A 26,295-nucleotide genomic window follows, 5' to 3' on the forward strand; every position below is an offset into this window, starting at 1 on the left:
AGTAGAGGTGGGGTTTCACCATGTTGACAGGGCTGGTTTTGAACTCCTGACCTTGTGATCTGCCCGCCTTGGCCTCCCAAAGTGCTGGGATTACAGGCGTGAGCCACCACGCCCGGCCACAAAACAGATTTCTAAAGACAAATCACAGCCATCCCACAATCACCCCTTCCAAATGACCTTTGAAAACATAACCTTTTTCTATTAAATTCCCTCCATTATGCCTTTTATTCAATCCTAAATATCAAAATGAAAATTAAAAATCTATAGTGTAATTAGATTGATGAAATTAAAGACTAAGAGAATTTCTATCAGAGGCCCTTTGATGTTTTTGTAATTCAGTATGTCTAACTATCCTAAGAAATAGCCACAGAAACACAGAAACTTAGTTTAGGAAAAACCCTTTAGAAAATCTAGTCCAAACCTTATCTAATTCCTGAATCTTCACCTAGAAAGTATCCTCGAATTGGCTGACCTACTGCTAATGACAGGGAAGGGGAACTTTTCTCTTTTTAAAGTTTCATTCTAAACTTGGAAAGTTCTGACTCTTAGGCTGTTTTTCCTTAACATTAAGGCTTAAACCTTTTTACCTAACCCAAGTTCAGGGTTTTGGCCCAGGTAATTCTTTGTTGTAAAGAGGCTGTTGTTTGCATTGTAGAATGTTTAGCAGCATCCCTGGCCTCCATCCACCAGTATGCTAGTACTTCCTCCAGCTCCCCAACCAAAAATGTCCCTAGACATTGCCAATGCCCACTGGAAGACATAAAATCACCTGGGCTGAAAACAACTGCCCTAGTTCTACCTGCTGCGACCAAATAACAACAACAATGCTAACACTTGGGCATTTAGAACAATACTGGGCATCTTAATCCTCAAAACCATCCCAATTTTACAGCTGAGAAAATGGAAACTTAGCGGCTAAGCAAGGTGCCTGAAATCATATAGTTAATTAAGTGCTGGGTCTGAGATGTGACCCAAGGGGTTCAATTTCAGAGTTCATGCTCCTAACTTCAAACAAGTCTGACTCAAACCATGTCTAACTGCTTTTCAAAGGAAAAGTCTTAAAATATCTGAAGATAGCTCTTATTATGACATTCCTTAATATCCAACCAGAGCTGTCACAAGATTTCTTTTTTTTTGAAAAAGATTCTCACTCTGTCATCCAGACTGGAGTGCAGTGGCGTGATCTCTGCTCACTGCAACCTCTGCCTCCTGGGTTGAAGCAATTCTCGTGCCTCAGCCTCTCAACATAGCTGGGGTTACAGGCATGCACCAACACGCCCAGCTAATTTTTGTAATTTTAGTAGAGACGGGGTTTCGCCATGTTGTCCAGGCTTGTCTCAAACTCCTGGCCTCAAGCAACCTGCACACCTCAGCTTCCCCAAGTGCTGGGATTACAGGTGTGAGCCATCACGCACAGCCCAAGATTTCTCTTAAATTGTTAGTTCCTTAAACAGGCAACATATCCAACTTTTTCACATCCTTCCTTTTGAATATACACAGAACTAAAAATAATAATACTTTGGTATTCAGCAGTTACTCTATTCTTCTTTTCCATTAATTGAGATGGATTTTTTAGGGGAGGGGTGAGGAAGAAGACGGGAAGCCATATGGTACTTTTGTCTTATATCTAGTTTACTGCCAACAGCCACCCTCAGGTCTTTTTCATATATGATGCTGTAGAGCAATGCTACCTTAATGTATCCTGGTGTTTTAAAGGCCTTACGAATATACTCCCAAAAAGTTCATCTAAACTTAGTACAACAACTCAGCCTCAAGAATTATTTTGGATCATTTAGTGTATTACTTACTATCTCTCACTCCTCATTGTCACTGATAAATTTGATAATTTGCTTTCTCCATATAAGCAATATGACAAAGCAAAGAACAAAGCCACCTTTCAAGATTAATCAATCTCTGGATGGGATCATTTAAAGTCAGAATTGGTGTAATTAATTATCACGATCAGCTGGTAGCTAACTTATTGTTCCCCCACCTTACTCTCAAGGATATAAAAATGACTTTACCAAAAGCTAAGCTTAAGTCCAAATATATCATAGCGTTGCTAGTCTACTAACTGCATCAGAGAAAAATCTAAGTTGATCTGACAATCTAATTTTAACAAACCTATTCCTAATCATTTTTAAACTGTTTTTCTTCAAGTTAGTCATAAATGAGTCCTTTCCATTTTTAATTACAAAATCTCCTACCTGTTTCAAAATCCAAGCCCAGAATCTCCCATCTTTTAGCAGTTCTTGTATTCTCAGAAAATCTTCAAAGATCACAAATAATAACAATAATTTTAAGGTGTTGCATGTAGTTCTTTTTATAAGATGTTTTAAATGGTCCAGAAGACAACTCACTTAATCAGATGCATTCTTTACCTCTATACTCATATTGGCCTTTATGTCCTTCCTATCAATGTTTGTCTTATTTTTATTTCTGTTAGAGATGGTGGTGGTTTCCTCTTTGACTTTGACAAAGAAGCTTCAAGAGCTAAAGATTTTTCCCCCTCAGTGTCATGCATTATTATTATACTTTCCTTGATTATTCTTCTTACATTAAATGTAATATAAGAAAACTTTTATGGTGGTCTTGGCATTTTTCTGAAGTCTCAGTTCATCCGAGCTCTAGTTTTCCTGACTTTTTATTTATTTTGTATACTTTATTATGGTTATCTTACTATTTGCTTTGTTTTAAAAGTAATGGGTATGTCTTTAAAGGCTTCACTGTGTAATGACACTGAAGATCTTTCTCTGTCAGAAAACTAATCAAAATTGCATTTTTACTTAACTCCTTACAACACTCTTTCTTTTTGGAGATATTTATGCTGTGAAATCATGCTGATCTTTTCTCTGATTATCAGAAAAATGCGGATTGGTGAAATAAATTACAAAATATATATGTACAAAACACTATGTAATCTTTTAAAATTATGCAATAGAAGATCACTTCATGACTAAAGGATGTTCATAATTAAATTTCTTTTTTTTCAAGGATAGGTTACATAACAGTACTACAGTAATGTCTTTTTAAGTGCATATGTGTTATTTTATATTTTTATATATACACAGAAAAAATAGGCTATATGACAAAATATTTAGTTTTCTTTTGACAGTAGAAAAACTTATTTTCATTTTCTTCTATATGTTTTTCTGGGCTTACCAAATTTACCTAATGAATATGTACCATTTTCACAATAAAACAGACATTATTATCTTAAAAGAATCAGCAGAACCAGGGGAAAGTATCCTATAAAGTATAAGATTAAAAGGTCTAGCTTGAGATTCTGCTTTTAAAACTCTATTTAACAAGCTTAGAAAAACATTTCTGGACCCTAAGCCACAAAAAAGGTCAATACAACATACCACGAACAGAACTATATAAATAAGTCATGACAACCATAAGATGACCATTCAAACTTTTAAAAATTAAATGGGGGAAATTAAAAGAACTTCCTTACACTTCAAGGAAAGAATGTTATAAACCATTTAAATACATTAAAAACAAAGTAAATGTAAAATGCTATATATCCCAAAAGTCCATATAAAATTAAGGATCAGCAGGATAAGGGTAATAAAGACAGAAAGAATAAAACCATTATTCAAAATGTTTTAAATTGTTGTAAAATTTCCTAATAAAGTGAGCAATATCACCTGTTAAGATTTAAAATCTCACAGGAAAAACCATTATCCTTATTTAGAAATTTTGTCTGGTTGAAAATTAATATTCACTAATCCAAAACCTCAGTGGCAGTAGTTAGATCATCTATTCAGATTCTGGGTTCTTTGACTTGAAAGAAAGTCATTTTAACCAATTAGAGCTTTATCATTTAAGTACATTCAGTTCTGTAAAATACTACACATAAATGGTTCAGTTAACCCTTAGTTCATCCAAATGTAAAAATATATTCAATTCCTTCTTTAGAAAATTATTTCAATTATTTCATTTATCTTGAATTTATTTTCAAATACATCAAAAATATTATTTCAAAATTACTCTCTCCTTAAATTTTTAATGATATTCATAAAAAACAACACCAAACACAATGCATCAAACCCATGAAAACAATAAAAACATATTTCATTTATTTTAAGTAACTTGTCATTAAACTGAAAATCAGACATATGATCTTTTATCTTTAGTCATGTAAATGATCATAATAAAACAAAGGTCACACATATCCCTCTCAATCTTTCTTTCAAATTCATATATGTAAATAATTATAACCCAGAGATATCATGTAATAAATGAATACACACCTTCCTTTAGTATATGCCAAGGTAGACACACAAAAACAAGAAAAAAAATTTGAAATCAGAGTATAAAGGGACTCTGCTCTTTCAAACAATGAAGCACTGAAAGCCAGGTCAGCATCCTTGGGCATTACTAGGAAACTTTAGCACATCTGATATTTCCATCATCTTCAAGATTCCTCTGAACAATCAGAAAATTCCCCAATCTCCCCCTACCTCACCTGTCCACAGACTTCCTTTAGCTTCCTCCCTCTACTGTGTAATAATGCTGTTGCAATATTTAGGCTTTAAATGTTCAGAGATACAACCCCCTCTACATATTAATTCAGTTTATTTTCTCACAGACACTGACTCAGCCGTGGGTTGTGCAGCACTGACGTTTCTAACAAAACAGCATCGTGTGAGCTGTGATCGTCCCATTTCTCCATCTCTGAGCAGTGATTGGATATTGTAATTGATAGACAGGCATAACAAAACGCAGGAGTTGAGGGCTTAGACATATGTAGATATGTTGCCAAATGCCATCTGTAAAGCTAATTCTAGCTCTGCCAGCTTGCCAGGGTTTAGAAAACTAGGATACAGCTAACTTTCTTTTTCCTTTCAATATTTTATTGGGTATCCATTCTGGATAATAAAGCTCTTTAAAATCAAAGAGAAAATATTATTGTACTTAATTAAGAATCCACTCAAGAACTATTCTTTAAAGCAACCAAACTTTTGCATTTCTAAACTGCTGCTAGGGCTATGAAGTGATTTAAAAGGGAAACTGGAACGTTCAGACTTTATGCAGTCTCAGGAGAAATGAGCATGCGTACTTCCATGTGGGAATGAAACCTTGCGGCATAGTCCACTCAATGTATCATGCATTTATCTTTAGTAACCTGAGTGGACTGCAGACCTGAGTTTTATATGGTCATATTCCACCCAATTCAAATATATAAGAGCTTTTAGTGTAACATCTATCTAGACATTTTAACCTCCTTATACAGAAAAAGTGCTTTTCTTTTTCTTTTTTAAATAGCAAAAACTCCTCTAACTCAAAATTTAAAAAGAAGTTGTCACAAAACCAGACCAAATACATTTCAACTGAAATGATCTTCAACATCTTCAGCAGGCTACCAAACTGTACTATATAGATATCATACAAGTATACAACTAATGCACTCTCTATATAACTATACAACTACTCACCCAGAAATAAGTTGAGCAACTTGTAAACAAATTCAGTAATTTTAAAACTAATTTTAAACCAATTCAGTAAATCTTAAACAAATTCAATCATATAGACCTGTTGAGAGACCACAGGAACCCTAAAAGTCCATCCATGTTCAGATTAGTTTCTCTAACTGTAAACAAATTTTTTAAAGAGATATATACCTACATTCAAAAGAAAAATTTAAAAAAGAAAGCACCTTTTACTGAATATTCCCAACACACAAAAAAAGATAAATATTTGAGATGATGGACATGCTACTTACTCTGATATGATCACTGTATGATACACAAATCATATCACTATGTACCCTATAAATATACACGATTATGTGCCAGTGTTTTTAATTTTTTAATCTTTTGAAAAAAGAAGAAAGAAAATGATCAAAAATAAAATGTAATACTTAAATGATTTTTTAAAGTACCTAAAGTTGTTTAGATAGAACAGAAACCACAAGGCAATGCTCCCAAACTCTCAAACCTTCATGGTAAATACACATTAGATAGTAACTGTTGCTGTTACTTTTATAAATCAAAAAATTTAATTTTATGCTAGCCAGCAAGGAAAAGTAGGGAAAAACTCAAAAGTACAAGACTAGAAAAAGTCAGGCTATTCCAAAACATAAAAAGAACAAAACACAAATTTCAACAAGACAAAATTTAGATTATCTATAAAAACTAAACAATAAAGTATGCTTATTTCCTTACGTTATAGATTTAAATCCCCAACTGTTCAAGGTGACAATGTGCCCAATTTAAAAACCATATTTCTCAGTCTCCCTGATCCAGAGATGGCCATATGACATGATTCTAGCCAATGACTGGTTTATAAGCAGATATCTGCTGGAAATTTCTGAGAAATTTAATTTCCTGATATAAATGAAGCCCTTTTCCACTGTACCCTTTTTCCTTCTTGTCTAGAAAGTGAACATGATATTTGGAACTACAATATCTACCTTGTGATAATGAGAGGAAAGCCAAGAAAATAAGAGATTTTTGACCCTAACATCCTTAAGCCACTAAACATGCATCTGCCATTGCCTATCTCTGGATTTCTTATATAAAAGAAAAATAAACCCCTAACATCAGCCAGTGTTTAGTCTTGTTTTCTTGTACTCAAACATACCTAAATAAAATACACAATATTCAAAAAAGGAATCAGAGTAGGAGAGGCATGATGAAACAAAATCAGCCATGAGTTGGTAACTTAAAGCTAGGCGATGGATACCAGGGGTTCATTATATCTGTTCTATTTTGCATGTATTTAAAATATACCGTAATAAGCTATTTAAAATTCGAAAAAGAAAACAATGAGAAACTTGTTTATAAATTCCAGCTCTGCTATTTACAAGTTGGATGGTCCCGGGCAAGTTTACTAATTTCGTTTTTTTTTTCATTTGCCAAATGGGAACAATGATACTATCCACAGAGCTCCACCTTCAGTTCCAGGCAAGGTAATCTGAAGATCCCTGCCAGAAATGTCCTCCATCTACCTAATACTCTAATCATCCAGGATTAGCTCAAGTCTCATTTTCACCTACTCAAGCTGATAATGATTCCTTCTCTGAACCCTTATTTTACAACTCATTACCATAGTTTAAGTGACTTATTGTCCTCTAATAGTTCCATATGTTGACACTAAACCATTCCATAACAGTACACTTTTGAATCTCTCCTGAACTGAAGGCAAGTTCTCATTAATACCTGCTATTACTTTTTAAAACCTCTCAATTAATTTACTATCAATTCAAAAAGTAACACTTTAAAAAAGTCAAATCATACTTTTTAAGTGTCCTAAGTTATATGTTCCTAAGCATATAGGGACAGGAGGTCTCTAAAAGTTCTTCCTTGAGCAGATTTTCCATGAATGAGGCTAAAATAAACTCATTTAAAGGACTTCATAGTCTTTGTATTAAAAAAAAAATCAATTCACTGGTATTTATTTTGTATTTTATTTTAATGTTTTTCACTCAAATAACCCTAAATACTGCTGCAGTCTACCTAAAAATAGCTCCAATTAGCTTGTTGTGGTGGTGGTGAGTGTCTGTAGTCCTAGGTACTCCAGAGGCTGAGGAGGGAGGATTGTTTAAGCCTAGGAAGCAGAGGTTGCAGTAAGTTGAGATGGTGCCACTGCACTCCAGCCTGACTGACAAAGTGAGAAGCCATTTCAAAAAAAAAGAGTAAAAACAGCACTAAAAAGTTACTGATGTTACAGCTATCAAGAAGAGCTTTGGTATTTGTTATTGACAATGAAACAATAATGAAAAACGTACTCTTCGTTTTTATAAATTTTTCCTGCTGTTATGTATGCAGTTTTTATAAAACAATGGCTTATTTTCTCCCTTGTCACCTCTTCATTATATAATGCAGTATTATACCTCAGCAGAAAAATAGCAAGAACTAGGATGAATACTATATAATTCACTTGAAAAAAATACACATATATATATAACATAGTAGATATAAATACAGCCTCACATTTAATGTGATAAAACCAATACTTTTTTTTTTTTTTGAGACAGAATCTCACTCTGTCACCCAGGCTGGAATGCAGTGGCCTACTGTAACCTCCGCCTACCAGGTTCAAGCAATTCTCATGCCTCAGCCTCCCAAGCAGCTGGAATTACAGGTGCATGCCACCATTCCTGGCTAATTTTTGTATTTTTAGTACAGATGGGGTTTTGTCATGTTGGCCAGGCTGGTCTCAAACTCCTGACCTCAAGTGATCTGCCTGCCTCAGCCTCCCAAAGTGTTGGGATTAAAGGCAAGAACCACCACACCTGGTAAAACCAGCATCTCTTTAATCTAAATGACAAAATAATTTCCATGAAATAGAGAAAAAGAACAAAGCCCCAGTTTGGATGTTGACACACACACACACACACACACACACACACACACACAGAATGAACAAACATAAAAAAATAAAAAAACACTCATACCATTTGGCATGGACTTATGGATTATAAAAAAGTCAACTTAATATTAACATTTTAGACCTCATCACATTAAAAGTCCACAATAAAAGTGAACATATTATCAGGAACAATAAAAGTGAACATATTATCAGGAGACTTAAAAAGTACCAATCACTCAAATTTTCTAGCTATAGTGTATGAAGTACCTGAACTATTTCTCTAAAATCACAAAAACTATTTCATTATTACAATACTACGGCTTTTTTCTTTTTTTTTTCAAGAAAGCTGGTATTTGTTATCAGTGGTAAGGAAAAATTTATATTCAAGTAAGTTAAATGCTCAATAATATGCCCTAAATAATATTCATAGATTTTGCTTTATGAAAACATGCTTACATACCTGTAATATGTGAGGTTTCTGAGTTGTCAATTAACATCTTAAAATTTCAGATCAAAGTGTATAAAAATGAGGTATTCCTCATTAAGTTACACAGCAGAAAATGAAAGTTTTAAAAATAATAGATAGATGGGCTGAAACTTGAAATGAATTTTATTTCATGCAGCAAACTTTAAATAAACCAGTAGAGTCATTCCAGAAAGATTAATTTTTCTCATTAATAAGAAGGATAACAACACAATATAAACTCAGTTAAAAATGTATGAAGCAAACGCTGACATAAATCTATATATTATCCTGTGTAAGGTATACAATGTATTTAGAGCACAAAATACATTCCTATTAGGGAGTTTTAAATACAAAGAACTAACCTGTCATGTGAGAGTCCCCAGTTAAGTAAATTATAGCATTTATTCATGGGGTCAACTAGGGAGATTTTTGCCATCTTTAGAGACAGAAATATTCAAATACAAATATTAAAAAATTAAAAAGAAATGTTTCTCCAAAAGTTATCTATGGAGACAGATAAACATTCATAATGTTTTGTAAAATATTCTCCATCCTCTGACAGGAATTGCCACAACCAAATGCAGCAGTATTCTTTACAATCAGTTTCAGCAGAGTTTTCATATGCGAAATACATGTTTTCTACCTACCTTGAATGTTTATAAAGTTTACGAGGTCTACTATGCAATTTCCGATCCCAATTCTCTGGATCACTGGAGTTACCGTCATAGGGATGAGGCCGTCCTGCCATCCCACTCCAAGCTTCCTCACACTACTGCTCTGAAAGCACACATGTAGCACCCATAACCTACATAAAAGAGCAGTGTTGACCTTTAAATCTATTCCATGCAGAATAAAATAGTCATAGAATTGTACAGACTTGATATTACTGTGATATATTTTTAAAGTGATGAATAGATTATAAAATACTAACCATACAAATGCCACAAATCAAATTAAAATAAACACCAGAGGTCTTTTTAGGTACTTTTCATTTGATTTGTCTATTAAATCTGCTACCACTATGTAACAGTTTAATAATGTGCTATTTATATTTAGTAAATATACTTAAACAACTGCTGTATAGGTACCTCATGTATCCAAATATCATTATGGTACCAAAAAGGCAAAAACAATTCCACAGAATGATTCTTTTAGACAAAATTTCACTTGGAACACATTTCCTAATTACTAAAAGCTTAAGATGCTTAGGAAAGCATATAGTAAAAACAAATAATCAATGTTATTATTTCTTTAATGATTATTTCTTTAATGAAGTTAAAAACTCTGAATAGAAATTTAATTTTTACTCAAAAATAAATGTATGTAAACATTCTGATGTTTCCTTATAGTGCAATAACCATAAAAATGTTTTATCAATTCAATTCATATACTTCATGCCTTTTCACATGTGAGGCTTGTAACTGCTATTTCTACTACAGTCAAATGAAATGATAAGGAAACTCACTTAATAACAGCTTTACAGAATATCTGAGCTAAACACTTTTAAACCACATTCACTATCCAATTTAATCTTCACAATCATCTTGCAAAGCAGGCATTATGATCCCCATATACAGACTAGAAAGCCTCAGAATTTTAGTAATTTTGCCAAAGGTCACAATGCTGCTAAACGGTATTATAAAGAACAATGATAATTCACTATATAGAACAAAATCTTGATCTTGAAAAATGCTGGGACTAAAGTATTTGTTTGGAAATAGATGATTTGACTTTCAGAAATTGCTGACACCAAAAGAGAAACCAAATGAAGTCAAACAATTTAAACAAAGTTATACAATTTGGACTGGAACTCAGGTTTCCTGACACCCACTCCTGAATACCTTCTATATGCTTTTCCAAACTGGATTTGATGGGGGGAGGTGAGGTAGAGTTGTACATAAAAGTCAAAGGGAAATTCCAAAACTGGGAAAATACTATACTTTCCTGGGTTTTTTGTTTTTTTTTTTGAGACGGAGTCTCGCTGTGTCGCCCAGGTTGGAGTGCAAGTGGTGCGATCTCGGCTCACCCAACGCTCCGCCTCCCAAGTTCACGCCATTCTCCTGCCTCAGCCTCCCGAGTAGCTGGGACTACAGGCGCCCACCAGGACGCCCGGCTAATTTTTTGTATTTTTAGTGGAGACGGGGTTTCCCTGTGTTAGCCAGGATGGTCTCCATCTCTTGACCTCGTGATCCGCCCGTCTCGGCCTCCCAAAGTGCGGGGATTACAGGCTTGAGCCACCGCACCCGGCCTGCTTTCCTGAGTTTTATGTAGTATTGCAGTACAATTTCACAAAGAATGCCAAAGATAAACTCATTAAAATTGTGTTCATATCAAAAATCAGTAGAAGATACATTTTCGTTTTAGAGAAACCATTTTACTATATTTTTTCTCATAGTACCTTATTTCTAAAAACAGCTGAAAATTTTACAATAAATGAGCATTTAATATAATAAATATATAAATATGTAGGTAGATCCATGAGTTAAATAAAAATAAAAGACGGAGACAGGAAGAACTGCTGATTCAAATTCTTCCTTTGAATCAATGACTGATGCAAATTCCTGAGCAAATGCCACATAGTTTATTTGCTGCCTGCTCCTGGAAAAGGAACCCTATTGCCTATTTGTTATCTCCTTAAGAATGACTGTATCATAAATCAATCGGGTATTAGATGACATAAAAACCATGACTTATTTTGAACATAAAAGTATGTCAATCTCGTCTGAATTTTAGATTATAAAAATAAAAATGTATTCATTACAAAAAAACTTTTAAAAACCTCAATTTTGCTTTATGACTAGTTATCCGTACTGAAGAGAGGAGGTCAAAGAGAAGAAAATGGGGAGAATGAACAAATCGGAGAAACGAAGGAGAAAGTCAGAAAAAAGTAGTCACCAAAAGAGATACAAAAGATATAAAGATAGCAGAAAGAAACAATGAGAGAAAATAGGAGGCAGAAGTTTGGCAGATTCTGTAGAATGAGATTTAGAACACTTTTTCCTTACTCTACATATCCTCAAGTATAAACTATTTCAGGGATTAAGTTTTCTTTTCTTTCTTCTCTCTTTCTCTTTCTCTCTTTCTCTCTCTCCTCTTCTTTTTCTTTAACTCTTTCTTTGAACTCTAGGCCTCAAGTGATCCTCCCACCTCAGCCTCCCAAAGTGGTGAGATTACAGGCATGAGAGCACCGCCCCCAGTCATTTCTTTCGAGACAGGGTCTCAATCTGTCACCCAGAGTGGAGTACAATGATGCAATCATAACTCACTGCAGTCTCCAACTCCTGGGCTCAAGTGATCCTCCCAGTGCAGCCTCTCCCAATGCAGCCTCCAGAATATCTGGGAATACAGACTAACATATCTTTGAAGAGCATTTTATCTCTTCCTTATCCTTAACTATCAGATATTTTTCTGAATAGGATAGCCACAGATGTCCACTGAGGGAAGAATGATCCTAAACCATGGGTGGCAGTGACCAAAAAGCTAACTACGAGGAACAGATAAACAAGGCAAATTCAGATTCAGATTTTCTACCACTATTACACTGGATGGTAAACAGGTGGCAGGAGGGAAATACCCATATGTTTTCCTAATCAATCCTACTTAAAGTAATCAGCATGTATTTCACAGCAAGCCATAAGAAAGTAAAGAATGTTCAGATGAAAGTGCTCAAAAATCAGCTGAAAAATCATATTCACATTTCATTTGTCAATAAAACTTAGGTATTACCACGTGAAAGATTTTTCCCCAGCCCTCACTCCCAGTAGTCATAGGGTTACAAGCACACTAAAAAATAAGTGGAATTCAAATTGAGATGTTTGGAAAAACTATGCCTATGTTTGCCTACATAAACATAACACGTTTTATGTTTGTGTAAAAATACACAAAAATGCTAGTGTTTTTAAATTTTATCAATAAGCTAAGTTATAACTGTAAATGGTTGAAAGGCCACTGGCACATATTATATACTATTTTATAATATCTAATAATCTCTTCATTTTTAACCATCCTCTGTGCCATATTCAGTGACAGTATATTTGTCTGATTTCATTCATTCATTCATTCATTCAGTCAAGCACTTACAAGCATTTACTATAATATGCCAATATGCAAGGTGGTGAAGTAAGTTAGACATTATTCCTGTGCTCAAAAAACTCATCCTGGAAAGGGGAAAAAAGACTCCTCTCAATTCCATATCCTGCATCTCTCTCCCACCTGTAGCACTTCTATTCAAGTTCTACCGTTGCCTCATCCTTCACCCTCATTAAATCTTGGCGTTCATTAGGATTCCATCTTCCTCTCTTCTCTACTTGCTGGGTCGAGAGAGACAGGAAACAAAACAGAAATGAGGACCAAACCCTTGCAAACATCAGGATTTATACACTACATAGAATCTATGTTTGCATTATTACTATCTGAATTCTTTAATAGGCACCCCAACTTCAGTAGTCAGTCTCATCATCTTGGCCTATCACATCAATTAATGTCATTTCTACTCATCAAGCTAAAAACTTTGAAATCATCCTTGACTTCTTTCTCATTTCCCCATACCAAGTCTACTTTAGAATCTTCTTTTGACTCCTTCTCTCCCTTTCATTCTTACGACTACTGCCTTTATTTAAGCCCTTATCATCTATCAGTAAAAATGTTGGCTGACTTCCTTACCACCGTTCAATTCCATATTGGCTTTGCTATAATCAGAACGGCCTTCGTAAAAACTGAATGGCTCCTCATTTCCTATATCTACACTCCTTACTATAAAAAGGTCCCTCAGAATCTGGCACTTGAATCCCCAATGTCTAGACAAACTAAAGTTTATTGTTGTTTGGATCTTGTAATCATCAAAAAATAATTACCAGACTACTGAAAACAAAATTCCTGGAAAATATCTCACTATTCATTACTACGTTTAGGCATGATAGAAATAAATTTAAATTCAAAATAATCTAGAAATCATCTGTACAGAGGCTGGAACCACTGGGCCTGTTGGCTAGGGGCAGGCATTCAGGAGACTGCCAAAAGTTAACTGAGAAAAGGATGATGCAATTACTTCCCCTTCTCTTGGACATTCTGTCCAAACAGGAGGTGGGGGTTGCGGGATAGAATCTTCAAGACTACAGTAACAAAATAAATAATTGCTCCTTGGGACACTATTTCCAGATAGTATCAATTAATGATAATGATACATGCAAGAACAAAACAAAGACAAATGCACAGTGTATGGAGACCACTTATTCTATTTTCACTATCCACGTTCTAGGAAGTTTATATATTTTCTCCTATTTAAACCTTAAAACAACTCCATATTATTATCCTGTTTCACATATGAGGAAATCTTAGAGGTAAGATTAAAACTCCATTCTAACAAAAAACCCATGTTATTTCCAATGTACCAAGCAAGGTATATAAAAATTGGTACTTTTTTCAAGTCCAATAGAGTTTAAAGGGGAAAAAAAAGAATTGTATTTTTGCTTGTTACCAACAATGTGCCTTTTAAACCTCAGCCATCTTGTGGCTTCATTTGTCCTATTAAAATCTTACTCTTAGTCCATTTTCTGTTGCTGTAACAGAATATCTGACACTGGGTAGTTCATAATGAACAGGAATTTATTCAGCTTATAGTTCTGGAGGCTGGAAAGTCCAAAAGCAATTCACCAGCAAGGCAAGGGCCTTCATGCTGTGTCATCTATAACAGAAGGTAGAAAGGCAAGAGAACTTGGGTGAGAGAAAACACGAAGGGCTGGGCTCACTTTCATAATAACCAGCTGTCTTGATAACTGACCAACTCCTGAAATTAACTACATTAATCTATTTATTAGGGCTCCATCCTCATGATCCAATCAACATTTACTGGGCCCTTCCCAGTACTTTTACAATAGGGATAAAATCTCCAACACATGGATTTTTGGGGACACAGTCAAACCATAGCACATTCTAAATAGTGTCGTTATGCAACAACTTTTCTATTGATGTAAAATTATTTTTATCTCTCAAACTTTGCAGACAAAATATTTCAAGGGCAGCCATTACTAGAAAGACCTGATAGATAAGAGAGGGAGAATAGTGAAGAGGATAGAATTACATAGTGATACCAGAATCAGACAACAAGGGTTGCCTTCAGCTACAGAAGTCCAAATATCCAAATATGTGGATGGTAAATACTGACCAGGAGGAAGCCAAGATGACACCTGAGTCAGCTAAGTGTCCTAAAGTGACATTCTCTATGTGGAAAGGACCAAAAGGAGGAGAGATAGCCCTAAAGAGCAAATTAATCACTTGATACTGGCAGACAAAAGAGCAAACACCTGAATGTTCACAAAGTTAATTTTGTACTAACTACAAAGAAGGCCTTAAGAGGGGCCTACATGAAGGAAGAATTCTAAGGACCAGAAACTTAAAGGTCACTTGATGAGCTTCTATCCTTAGGAATAAAAGAAAGACTGTATCACCAAAAACACAGAAAATGTATGATATGGATATAACCATTATGAAAATGTTTATAATTTCCTCTTGATTGCTAATCTACTCTAAATTCTCCCGTGGAGTGTAACATAAATCCAAAAATTAATTGACAGAGAACTGAACAGTCATTTTTAGCAACATCAAGAACTGAAAGAGCTTGAAGAATTGCAAACTATCACAGATAATAATGTAGGACAAAGAAAAGGTGGAAGCAACTTTTACAAGAAAAGGAGATCAGACAGATGGAAAGAAACTTCTTGCAAACACAGCCAGGTGAAGTGCTCATGCACACCTCCAACAGAAAGCAATTATTTAAATCGGGGTACACTATAAAAAACAACTATTTAAAGGCACTGGAAAGTGTCCAAAAGCAGACAGCAGTGAAAAAAGAGCTTACTCTTGAAAAACTACAACTAGAAGCAACAGAATCATGAGTTCAGTTTGAAGTTTTTTTGCTGAGTGGCCTCCCCATCCCTCACAAATATGGTGAAGGAAACCAGGCAGCCACACAGCTCAAAGTGGCAGAGAAAACCTCAGAGCTGAAATTTCAGGTAGACGTAATGGAAGTGAAGGAAACAAAGAAAGGTGAGGCCCAAAATCTGAGCATAAACTCTGCTCAAATCCCTGACTGACAGCTAAAATACACATGTACGGGAGGTAGGGGAGAGACACCAGGTAGCCCGGCAGAAAAAGCAGGCAGAGACCGTAGAGAACTCTAGCCTTGAAAGCTGCATGGCACAAGACATGATTTTGATGTTTTCTAAGCTGAATGTATTCCCCAACTGTATACACTTCCAGCAGCAGAAAGCTGAATCCCTTCCTGGTTAGGGTATCAGAGGACAAAGACCACCACTAGCAGGTAAACTGGAGATTAAGAGGGAACTCCCAGAAGAACCCAGAGAGAGGGTGAATTCCAAAATGTGAGTATAATCTCTGCCCAAATTCTTGGCTGACCATCAAATTACAGAGGTGCAGGAAAGCTTTCCCTTTGCCCTGATCCCCAGGAAAACAAGCTAAAAAAATAAGTTGTTGGAAGAAGTAAGAAATAAGCACAGATGGCAGTTGCTATACACTGCAGGGGAAACAAGTTTGCAGTTTGAATCCAGGCAAGTTAACATTCTCTAAAACAGTAACAAAACAACAACAACAAATCCTCATAAAAATATTACAATGCCCAGGTTTCAACCAAAAATTATGAGACATGCAAAAAATTAAAACAGTAAAAGGCAGAAAACAAAAACTGACTCCAAGTTGGTCCAGATGTTAGATTTAGCAAACGAAGACTTCAAAGCACCTATTATAAATATATTCAAACAATTAAAGAAAAAGTCTATACAAAGAACTAAAAGAAGAGCACTGTCTTGATGGTTGACACAAAGGGCATCTCAGTAGAGAGGTGGCAACTGTCAAAAGAAATGGAAAGTCAGCTCTACCTGAAAAGAACAATGACTAGAATGAAAAATTAGATGGATACAATGGCATACGGAAATTTAAAAAAAAAAAAATCAGGGAACTTGGAAAACAGATCAATAGAAATTAACCAATCCATAGAATAAAGAGCAAGAAAGATTGAAGAAAATTGAAAAGAGATTCAGAGACAGGAGGGAGAGTATCTAATAATAAAGGTAGGTAAGTTACTGAATACACACAAAACATGAATGAATCTCAAAAGCATTAGATAAGTGAAAGAAGCCAGACTCAAAGGTTACATACCATATGATTTCATTTCTATGACATTCATTGAAAGACAAAACTATAAAGACAGAGAACAGATCAGCCAGGAGTTAAGGCTGAAGAGATTACACAGGGACAGCACAAAGTAATTTTGGTGAATGATGAACTATTCTGTACCTTAATTGTAGTAGTGGTAAACACCTGTATGCTTTTATCAAAACTGACAGAACTGTATATCAGAAAGAAATAATTTTATTGCATTTAAATTTTAAAAGAAAAAACCAATGATGATTTTAATTAATACTTTAAAGCATCAAATATATTAGCAAGGCATAATGAAACCACTTTTTGATCAAAAACCCCAATCACACTGTCCCATTACCATAGCAAGCATAGTTAATCAATAGCCATCCTTCCACTGCCACAAACGACATACATAAACTTTGGATAAGGAAAACTGGTGAGTTTTCATTTCTACTTCTGCCACAATAGTGAGTAATGAAGATGTTTTAGAATCAGAAAAAAACCTGTATAACTTTGTAAAAGTTTCTTGACATTCAAGACCCCAATTTCCTTAAACGTGAAATGAAGAAAATAACACAATTCTCATTATTTGGTGGTTAAAATCTACTATTATTTTAACCACCAAAGTGTTAGACAGGATACCTTATGTAACACAGTGCTAGGCACAATGCTTACTCTCTTTAGTAGGCAACCTAATATAAATTTTGTGTATATTTCATTAGTTCATTCATGACTAAAGGTTTTAAGATTTTGCTCAGCCCTTGTTTAATTATAAATACCACTACACTAATACAAAATGAATACATCTCCTTTCTCTCCCTGACATGATATACAGTACTATTTGTCCTAGAAAAAATCTAGAACCAATCTAAATGTTCATCAAGTTAAGAGGTTAAAAATCTGCACAATATATCATGAAACCAGTAAAAATGAGATATATACTGATACAGAAAATATTTCAAAATATATCGTTAAGCTAAAAAGCAGGATACAGATATGCATTATGTAGTCCCATATTTACGCACAAGAAAAACAAAAACAAAAAAACAGAAAAAAGAAAATTAAAAAATTAAATACACATACACACACACACTCATCCATGCTTGTATATGTTAAGATAAAATGTCTAGAAATATCATATAAAACTAAAACTAGTTGCCTCTGAGGAAATGCTGGAATAAGGAGACTTACTTTTTGTTGTATCTTTTCATAGTATTTGAATTTTCTACACATTATTTTCACAATGATAATATTGGGGAAGGTTTATTAAAAAGTGTTTGGAGGTGATGGTGTTATAGAAATTTTTTTCCTTGTTTAATTTTACTGCTTAAGTGCAGTTTTGTAAAATTTTTAGGATTGCTTAAATACAGTCACTACATATGCACTGATAGAATATGTTTCTGCCACATGTCCCCCATTAGACTATAAGATCCTTGAGGGCAAGAACAAAGTATGATTCAGGTTTATGTCCTCTCTCACACTAGTACAATTTGTATGTAAGCTTTTACAAAATGTTAACTACATTAAGAAGAAAGAGGCTGGGTGCGGTGGCTCACGCCTGTAATCCCAGCACTTTGGGAGGCCGAGGCAGGTGAATCACAAGGTCAGAAGTTCAAAACCAGCCTCACCAACATGATGAAGCCCCATCTCTACTAAAAATATAAAAATTAGCCGGGTGTGTTGGTGGGCACCTGTAATCCCAGCAACTCAGGAGGCTGAGGCAGAATCGCTTGAACCTGGGAGGTGGAGGTTGCAGTGAGCCAAGATCGCACCACTGCATTCCAGCCCAGGCGACAGAGCAAGACTCCATCTCAAAAACAAAAAAAAAAAAGAAGAAGAAGAAAGAAACTGAAGGACATTTCACTTAATACAATTTACTAGTGCAGATGAAATAAGAATTACAAAGATTTATAAGCAGTCTTTAACTTTTAGTTGTTTGTCTTAAAAGAATACTGTCATGTACCTGTACTCATGTTTTAGTTATGGCAAAGAGCACCAATCATGTGAATCTCACTTTCAAATAAACAAAACCTATAACAGTTCAATTTCTAATGCTCTCAGGAAATACATATCAAGATAGTGGGGATAAAAGAGAGAAAATATCACATCCCTGAAAACATTTTTCAAGATATTACCAAACAAGTCCTAAGTTTCCCCAAAACATTCCTCAAAGATGTGCCTATTTAAATCTCACAGAAGCCCTTTCAATTGTTAAGGCTTGTCCTTTTCTGATTTGTTACAGTTAAAACAAGACAAGCTTAGCTGAGAACTTTATTCAGGGTATTTCTATAACCAACTGAATTGTATATATCTAATTTCACCACATAAAATTAAAGTGGCCAGGTATGGTGGCATGCACCTGTAATCCCGTCTACTTGGTAGGCTAAGACAGCAGGATCGCTTGAACCCAAGAGTTCAAGGCCAGCCTGGGCAACAAAATGAGACCCCCAGGACTAAAAATAAAAAATTAAATTAAATTTAAATTTAAAAATTAAAAAGATTTTTAAAAATAAAATAAAATTAATTTATTCTTTCATTCAAAATCTATTTATTGAGTACTTAGCACCTTTCAGGCATTTTGATAACTGCTAGGGAGATTCTAACAAACAGATTTAATAAAACTGTATGGTATTCCCATTAAAAGTAGGATCTGTTATTTATTTGTTTTTTATTTATTTATTTATTTAGAGACGGAATTTCGCTCTTGTTACCCAGGCTGGGGTGCAATGGTGCAATCTCAGCTCACTGCAACCTCTGCTTCCCGGGTTCAAGCAATTCTCCTTCCTCAGCCTCCCAAGTAGCTGGGATTACAGGCGTGTGTCACCACACCTGACTAATTCTGTATTCTTTTCAGTAGAGACAGGGTTTCACCACGTTGGTCAGGCTGGTCTCAAACTCCTGACCTCAAGTGATCCTCCTGCCTCAGCCTCCCAAAGTGCTGGGATTATAGGCATTAGCCACCACACCCAGCCCTGTTGTCTATTTAAAGGGTGATCTCTAATTCACCAAGATGTTAAGACTTCCAAAGTCAGCTCAGTCAACCCTTGATGTTCCAGAGGTGATTTGGATATAAAATCTTTGTGCTAATTGATTTTATCACTTTTATAGAATTTCTATTCAAATTTTGCTGACTTCTTAATTAAGGCATTAACACTTCAATAAATGAAGTGTTACTCATTTGTTTCTTTCCCATCACAAACAGCTCAATAAATGTTTGAAAATCTTTCCATGTTTTAAGCATTTACAAAGTAACTACATTACATGATTAGCATTGTAAGTAACTAGACCCTGTTTAGTTTATAGGCTACCTTCTTAAAACTCAAAAGGCATATTTTTTAATATCCTAAAGAAATAACAACTGTTTTACTTTTCTACTATGACCAAAAAGTGTTGACTTCAAAACCAGAAACACCTTAGTTGAAGCAAACCATCTTGACATAATATCAATACAGGCAATGCTCCTGAAGCTGATGCCTAAATCAAATGAGATTACAGTCAACTCTTAAGAAGCAACACCCTTTAAACAAAGTCAGACAATATTTTAAACAATACTTTTCCTTCCATGATGCCTTTTTATGTTTTTTCATATAACGTTTATTATGCTGTTCCATTTTGACCTATTCATTATCCCCTTTACCTTCCATTCCTTTCAGATTTTTGCCTATCAGCCATCAATTCAACAGGCTAGTAATGGCTCTATTAAATATGATTCAAGTGCTAGACTGCAGCACTGCTCAATAGGACTTTCCATTATCACAACAGTGTGATAATGGAAATGTTCTATGTCTGCACTGTCTGAAAAGTTTAAGGAATCTAAAATTTGCCCTGAGACAAAATACTTGCTCACAAAGAAACATTTTACACGTCTTTGTGTCTTGGTACTATAGGCAGTGTTCCATTTTAATAAAATTAAAAATGTTCTCATATTCAAAGATCTTTGAATTAAGAAAATTAAAAATGTTCTCATATTCAAAGATCTTTGAATTAAGGCTCATTTCAATAACTAAGAGTCTGTGGTGCATGAACAGACAAACCAACCAATAGAAGAGAATTAAAGGCCCAGAAACAGAGCCCTAAAACATAAAGAACTTCAATATACGATAAAGTGATAGCTCAAGTCATCGAGAAAAGACAGACAGTAATAAACGGCATTGGAACAACTGAATAAACATTCAGGAAAACATGAAACTGAATTCATACCTCATACCACATACAAGGATATACTCCAAATGAATCATCTACCTAAATGTAAAAACTGGAATCATACAAATACCAGAAAAAATATGGGTGATTTCACTGACAACCGGGAAGGAGAGAAAGCCTTTCCTACTTGCCTATGAAAAACACCACTACTTGCAAAAAGCACAGAAAAAAATAAAGTTTTAAAAACAAGTAATTTTTTTTTAAAGGAATAATTTCATAGTATATAAAGAGCTCCTTAAAGAAGGAAAGAAAAAGACAACTTCTCTTCTCCAAAACAGAGAATGCACAAAGAAATGGGCAATCTTCAGAAAAATAAAGGCAAATGGCCTTAAACATAAAAATATGTTCAACCTCACTCATAAAAGAAATGCAAATTAACACCTCCAAGTTTGACCATATACTCTGCTGGTGAAGCTGTGGAGAAGCATTCTCAATACTGGCATACACTGCCAATGAAAAGTACAAATGACGGCCTGGCGCAGTGACTCACGCCTATAATCCTAGCACTTTGGGAAGCTGAGGTGGACAGATCACTTGAGCCTAGGAGTTTGAGACCAGCCTGGGCAACATGGTGAGACCCCATCTCTACTAAAAGATATAAAAATTAGCAGAGCACGATGGCACATGCCTGTAGTCCCAGCTACTTGCGAGGCTGAGGTGGGAGGATCACTTAAGCCTGGGAGGTTGAAGCTGCAGTGAGGGGTGATCATGCCACTGCACTCCAGCCTAGGTGACAGAGTGAGACCCTGTCTCAAAAAAAAAAAAATAATAATAAATAAACAAATAAAAGGAAAAACACAAATTATATAACCCCTGCAGAAAGGAATTCTGTAATATCCAACAATATTACACAGACACTTACTAGTCCTACTTCAAAGATGATACAAGTCCACTAATATTCCACAAAATATCGGCAAATATATTCACTGTGGCATTATTTGTAACGGGAAACGACTAAAACAATCTGAATGTGCATCAAAAGAAGCTAACTGAATAAACTATGTGCATCCACACAATAGAATACTAGATTAATGTCCAAAATATACTGTTAGGTTAAACAACAACAGCAGAAAACAGGTAGGTTCAGAACAAGCAATATTCATTGTACTACCTTTTGTGACATAAAGGGGAAATTCTAAAATATGTACATATATTCAAAGACAAATATACATGTATTTATTTTTGTAAAAGAAACTCAAAGTATAAATAAGACATTAATCAAAATGGTTACCTATATGGGCAGAGTAGGACTGGGGTGAAGGTAATAGGGATGTAATCAAGACTTCTGAGTTCTCTTTTGATATACTTTAACTATCTGAACCATGTAATGACTTACATACTCCAAATAAATAAATAAGGGGTGTATGTAATATTCATGTGTGTATGTATGTATCTGTGTACACACATATATTTGTGACTGGAAGCAATTATCATTGAGGCATGGGATTATGGTACCATTTTATTCTTTGCCCTTTGTTAAATGTCCCCAGTTGTACGTAATGCATGTTACTTTTATAGTCAGAAAGAAATTACTCCAAAGAAATCTATTTTTATAGGAAATTTTTCAAAGTACTCATTATAAAACAATTTCAAAATTAACAGCCATTCAAGCTGGGTGTGTGGTATGTGCCTGTAATCCCAACTACTTGGGAGGCTGAAGTGGGAGGATCACTTGAGCCCAGAAGTTCAAGGCCAGCCTGGACAACATAATGAGACCCCATCTCAAAAAAAACCAAACAAACAAACAAACAAAAAACTCTTCCAGTCTACTGTCAAATAATATCATTCACTAGGGAAGCAAAGATGATCAAAGATGCCATACCACTTTAAAATATGGCAGTTTTTCCTTTTCTTAATACGTTGAGTTCGAGTAACACGGAGAGTTGCATATATGTATATTTATAAACAATGCACATATACTATCACACCAGTATTATATATAGAGTACATACACACATGAAATGGAAACTTAAAAAGGATACGGTAAAAAATAAATAGAAGTTCTATTGTTTGCTTCATACAGCACAATGAACAAGTTTTTCATATATCCTCAGAAGCACATGCAACCCACTAACGGGATCATTGGAACAAACTACTCTAAATCAGGAGACTTGTAGATTTGTATTCTAGTCTCAGGCGTCTTACTGCCTGCCAACATATTTGATGAAAATCAGTTAAGGGGCTTGATTTGCACTTTAGTTTTCTCTTCCAAAAATTGGAGTATTAATGGTTTTAAAGTTACTTTCAGTATTATGGTTTCATAATCCCACTAGTCTCTCTAATAATTATTCTCTTTTAAAAGAGAAACTCCAACAATTTGGAAAATTAAGTAAGAAACAAGAATGTCTCGCAGTTAACCATCATACAGGAGGTTATGGTCTTCTCTAAGAAAATTCTAAATGAACAAATGAAGAGCTGAAAGAAACAGATCATATCGCTTGCTTTCTTGATGTGAGAAAAATCAAATTCAAGCCTGCACTGTATAAAATTGTCCTGAATGAAGTAATTACCTTTAAAACAATCCAGCACTATTTGTATGCCACCCAAAAACAAGAAAATCATAACAACACTTGTACAATTTTGTACCCAAGAGTCTTTCTCAGGTATCTGAGCACTAAAATTTATTTTTATTTATCTTTTTATTTTTTCCAAACCCAGTTGATTTCCTAGGATGACATTTATTTTTAAGCTGACATTTCATGTAGTCTACAAATAGAAAACCCAAGATAATTTTCTACTCATGTGCTACAAGCAATAATAGTCAAATATGCTAAAGGAAAATAATCTAAATTAATAAAAATGGCTTTTTTAAAGGTAGATAACAGTATCCCAAAAGACTGGGATTTTTAAAATGTCACACAGTCTCTCTCTTCACTCTAATCTCTTCTCTTTTGCCTACTTTTCTACCTAGCATTCATATTACACAGAATACCAGATATCAGCCAATAGATGCCAATATGAAAAACAAGAAAAAGAGCTTCCTATTGTTCAATGCTTACTAGAATAAGTAAAAAGAAAAAAAGAAAAAGCTTTGTAATTTTCATTGGAGGAGTGATATTGGCAAGGCTGCAAATAGTCAGTTGAACTTGTCCTCTGCAAGTGAGATAGTCAGATGTGAATGTAAATCTAACTAATGGATGTGTTTCAAGATCACTGGAGACAGAGAGGTGGGAGGAGGAGGCAATGATGCCAGTATGCTATTTTCTGAGCATAAACACAGAACAAAATGCTAACAACTTATACATCATTTTACTATTTATAATAGCACTTTTATATACTTTTATTTCATTTCATCCTTAAATCCCTGACATGCCAGGTGAAGTGGCTCACACCTGTAATCCTAGCACTTTGGGAGGCCGAGGCGGGCGCACTGCCCGAGCTCAGGAGTTTGAGACCAGCCTGGGCAACACGGTGAAACTCATTCTCTACTAAAATACAAAAAAAAAAAAAAAAAAAAAAAAGATCAGCTGGACGAGGTGGTGTGAGCCTGTAGTCCCAGCTACTAGAGAGGCTGAGGCAGGAGAACTGCTTAAATCCAGGAGGTGGAAGTTGCAGTGAGCCGAGATCGCGCTCCAGTCTGGGTGACAGAGCGAGACTCTGTCTCAAAACAAAACAAAATAAAACAACAACAACAAAAAAAAACCAAGAAAAATCCCTGACCATTGTGTTCTATATACATTTTTCATGTGAGGAAACAAAGGCTCAGAGAGGTTAACATTACTGTCATAGAGCTAACAGTGGGCTTTAAACTCAGATCTAAATGATGCTAAATGAGACACTTCAGGCAGAAAGGTATGATTACAATTTAAAATGACCTTAGTTCCTACAGATTCCGTGGGTGGAGGGAAAAATAAACAAAATAAGTAAATAAAATGACCTTAGAAAAGTATTTTTCATAGTTTCTAATCAAGTACTTCAATCAGTGATTCACTATAACAGACTTTTATTCAGAGCTAAATACTAAACAATAATTTCAAGTTGTCACCAAAATTACTAATAGATCACTCATTTCAACTACAAAGACAAAACTAAGCACCATATAATCAGATATCTTACATTTAAACAGAATAACATAATTAAACTATTAACAGGGTGAAGAAAGATTTTTCTTTTTTTTTCTTTCTTTTTTTTTTTTTTGAGACAGAGTCAGTCTCGCTCTGTCGCCCAGGCTGGAGTGCAGTGGCATGATCTTGGCTCACTGCAATCTCCACCTCCCAAGTTCAAGTGATTCTCCTGCCTCAGCCTCCCGAGTAGCTGGGATTACAGGCGCATGCCACCACGTCCAGCTACTTTTTTGTATTTTTAGTAGAGACGGGGTTTCACCATGTTAGCTAGGATGGTCTGGATCTCCTGACCTCGTGATTAGCCCGCCTCGGCCTCCCAAAGTGCTGGGATGACAGGTGTGAGCCACCGCAGCCGGCCAGAAAGATGCTTTTATTGGCAACGATAATTTACAATCTTCAGAAATCTACTGTGACATAAGGTTACATATTTAAATTAAAATCATTCCTCTTTATGTTCAAGTTTCTACTATTTCAAATACTCAGCTCATTGTATTCCCAATTACCTGACAATTTCTTAATCCTTTCTCAGAGAGCATCTTTTTAAAGTGATTGTTCACCTTCCATCTTCAAGTTATAGATTGCTACATTCTTTTTTTTTTTTTTGAGATGGAGTCTCGCTCTGTCGTACAGTCTGGAGTGCAATGACACCGTCTCAGCTCACTGCAACCTTGCCTCAGCCTCCTGAGTAGCTGGGATTACAGGCACCTGCCACCACACCCGACTCACTTTTGTATTTCTTCATAGAGATGGGGTTTCACCATGTTGGCCAGGCTGGTTTTGAACTCCTGACCTTGTGATCCGCCCACCTCAGCCTCCCAAAGTGCTGGGATCACAGATGTGAGCCATGAACCACCACGCCTGACTGGCTGATTGCTACATTCTTTAGCAAACTAGGTCTCAGTTTCAAAGATCTCAAAGTAAACCAGAGCAAGATATATTAAGGGAAATGCAACATTGACTTGAACCCTGATGAAGAATCTATTAAAAAGGAGGAAATAGTTTAATAGTTCTTTCTCCATTAACAAAACAAGGTAACATCTGTACCTTCCTGACCTGCCTTACTTTTGGTTCAGAATCAACAAA

The 26,295-nt window shown here is 35.2% G+C and overlaps 1 protein-coding gene across 6 annotated transcripts in view; it reads right to left on the reverse strand.

Moving 5' to 3' along the window:
* The window catches only part of BTBD10 (BTB domain containing 10), a 71,522-nt gene that overhangs the window by 41,215 nt on the left and 4,012 nt on the right, over positions 1-26,295 (reverse strand). For 3 of the 6 annotated variants that reach the window (XM_010388391.2, XM_030918889.1, XM_010388392.2), the window contains one exon: positions 9,436-9,593. The exons of the other annotated variants lie outside the window; for them this stretch is intronic. In XM_010388391.2, coding sequence (XP_010386693.1) covers positions 9,436-9,536 — 101 coding nt within the window. In that variant the 5' untranslated portion in view covers positions 9,537-9,593. The remainder of the gene's footprint in view (positions 1-9,435; positions 9,594-26,295) is intronic. 6 annotated transcript variants of the gene reach the window in all.

Source organism: Rhinopithecus roxellana, chromosome 15 (genome assembly GCF_007565055.1).
Source record: "Rhinopithecus roxellana isolate Shanxi Qingling chromosome 15, ASM756505v1, whole genome shotgun sequence".
NCBI lineage: Eukaryota > Metazoa > Chordata > Mammalia > Primates > Cercopithecidae > Rhinopithecus > Rhinopithecus roxellana.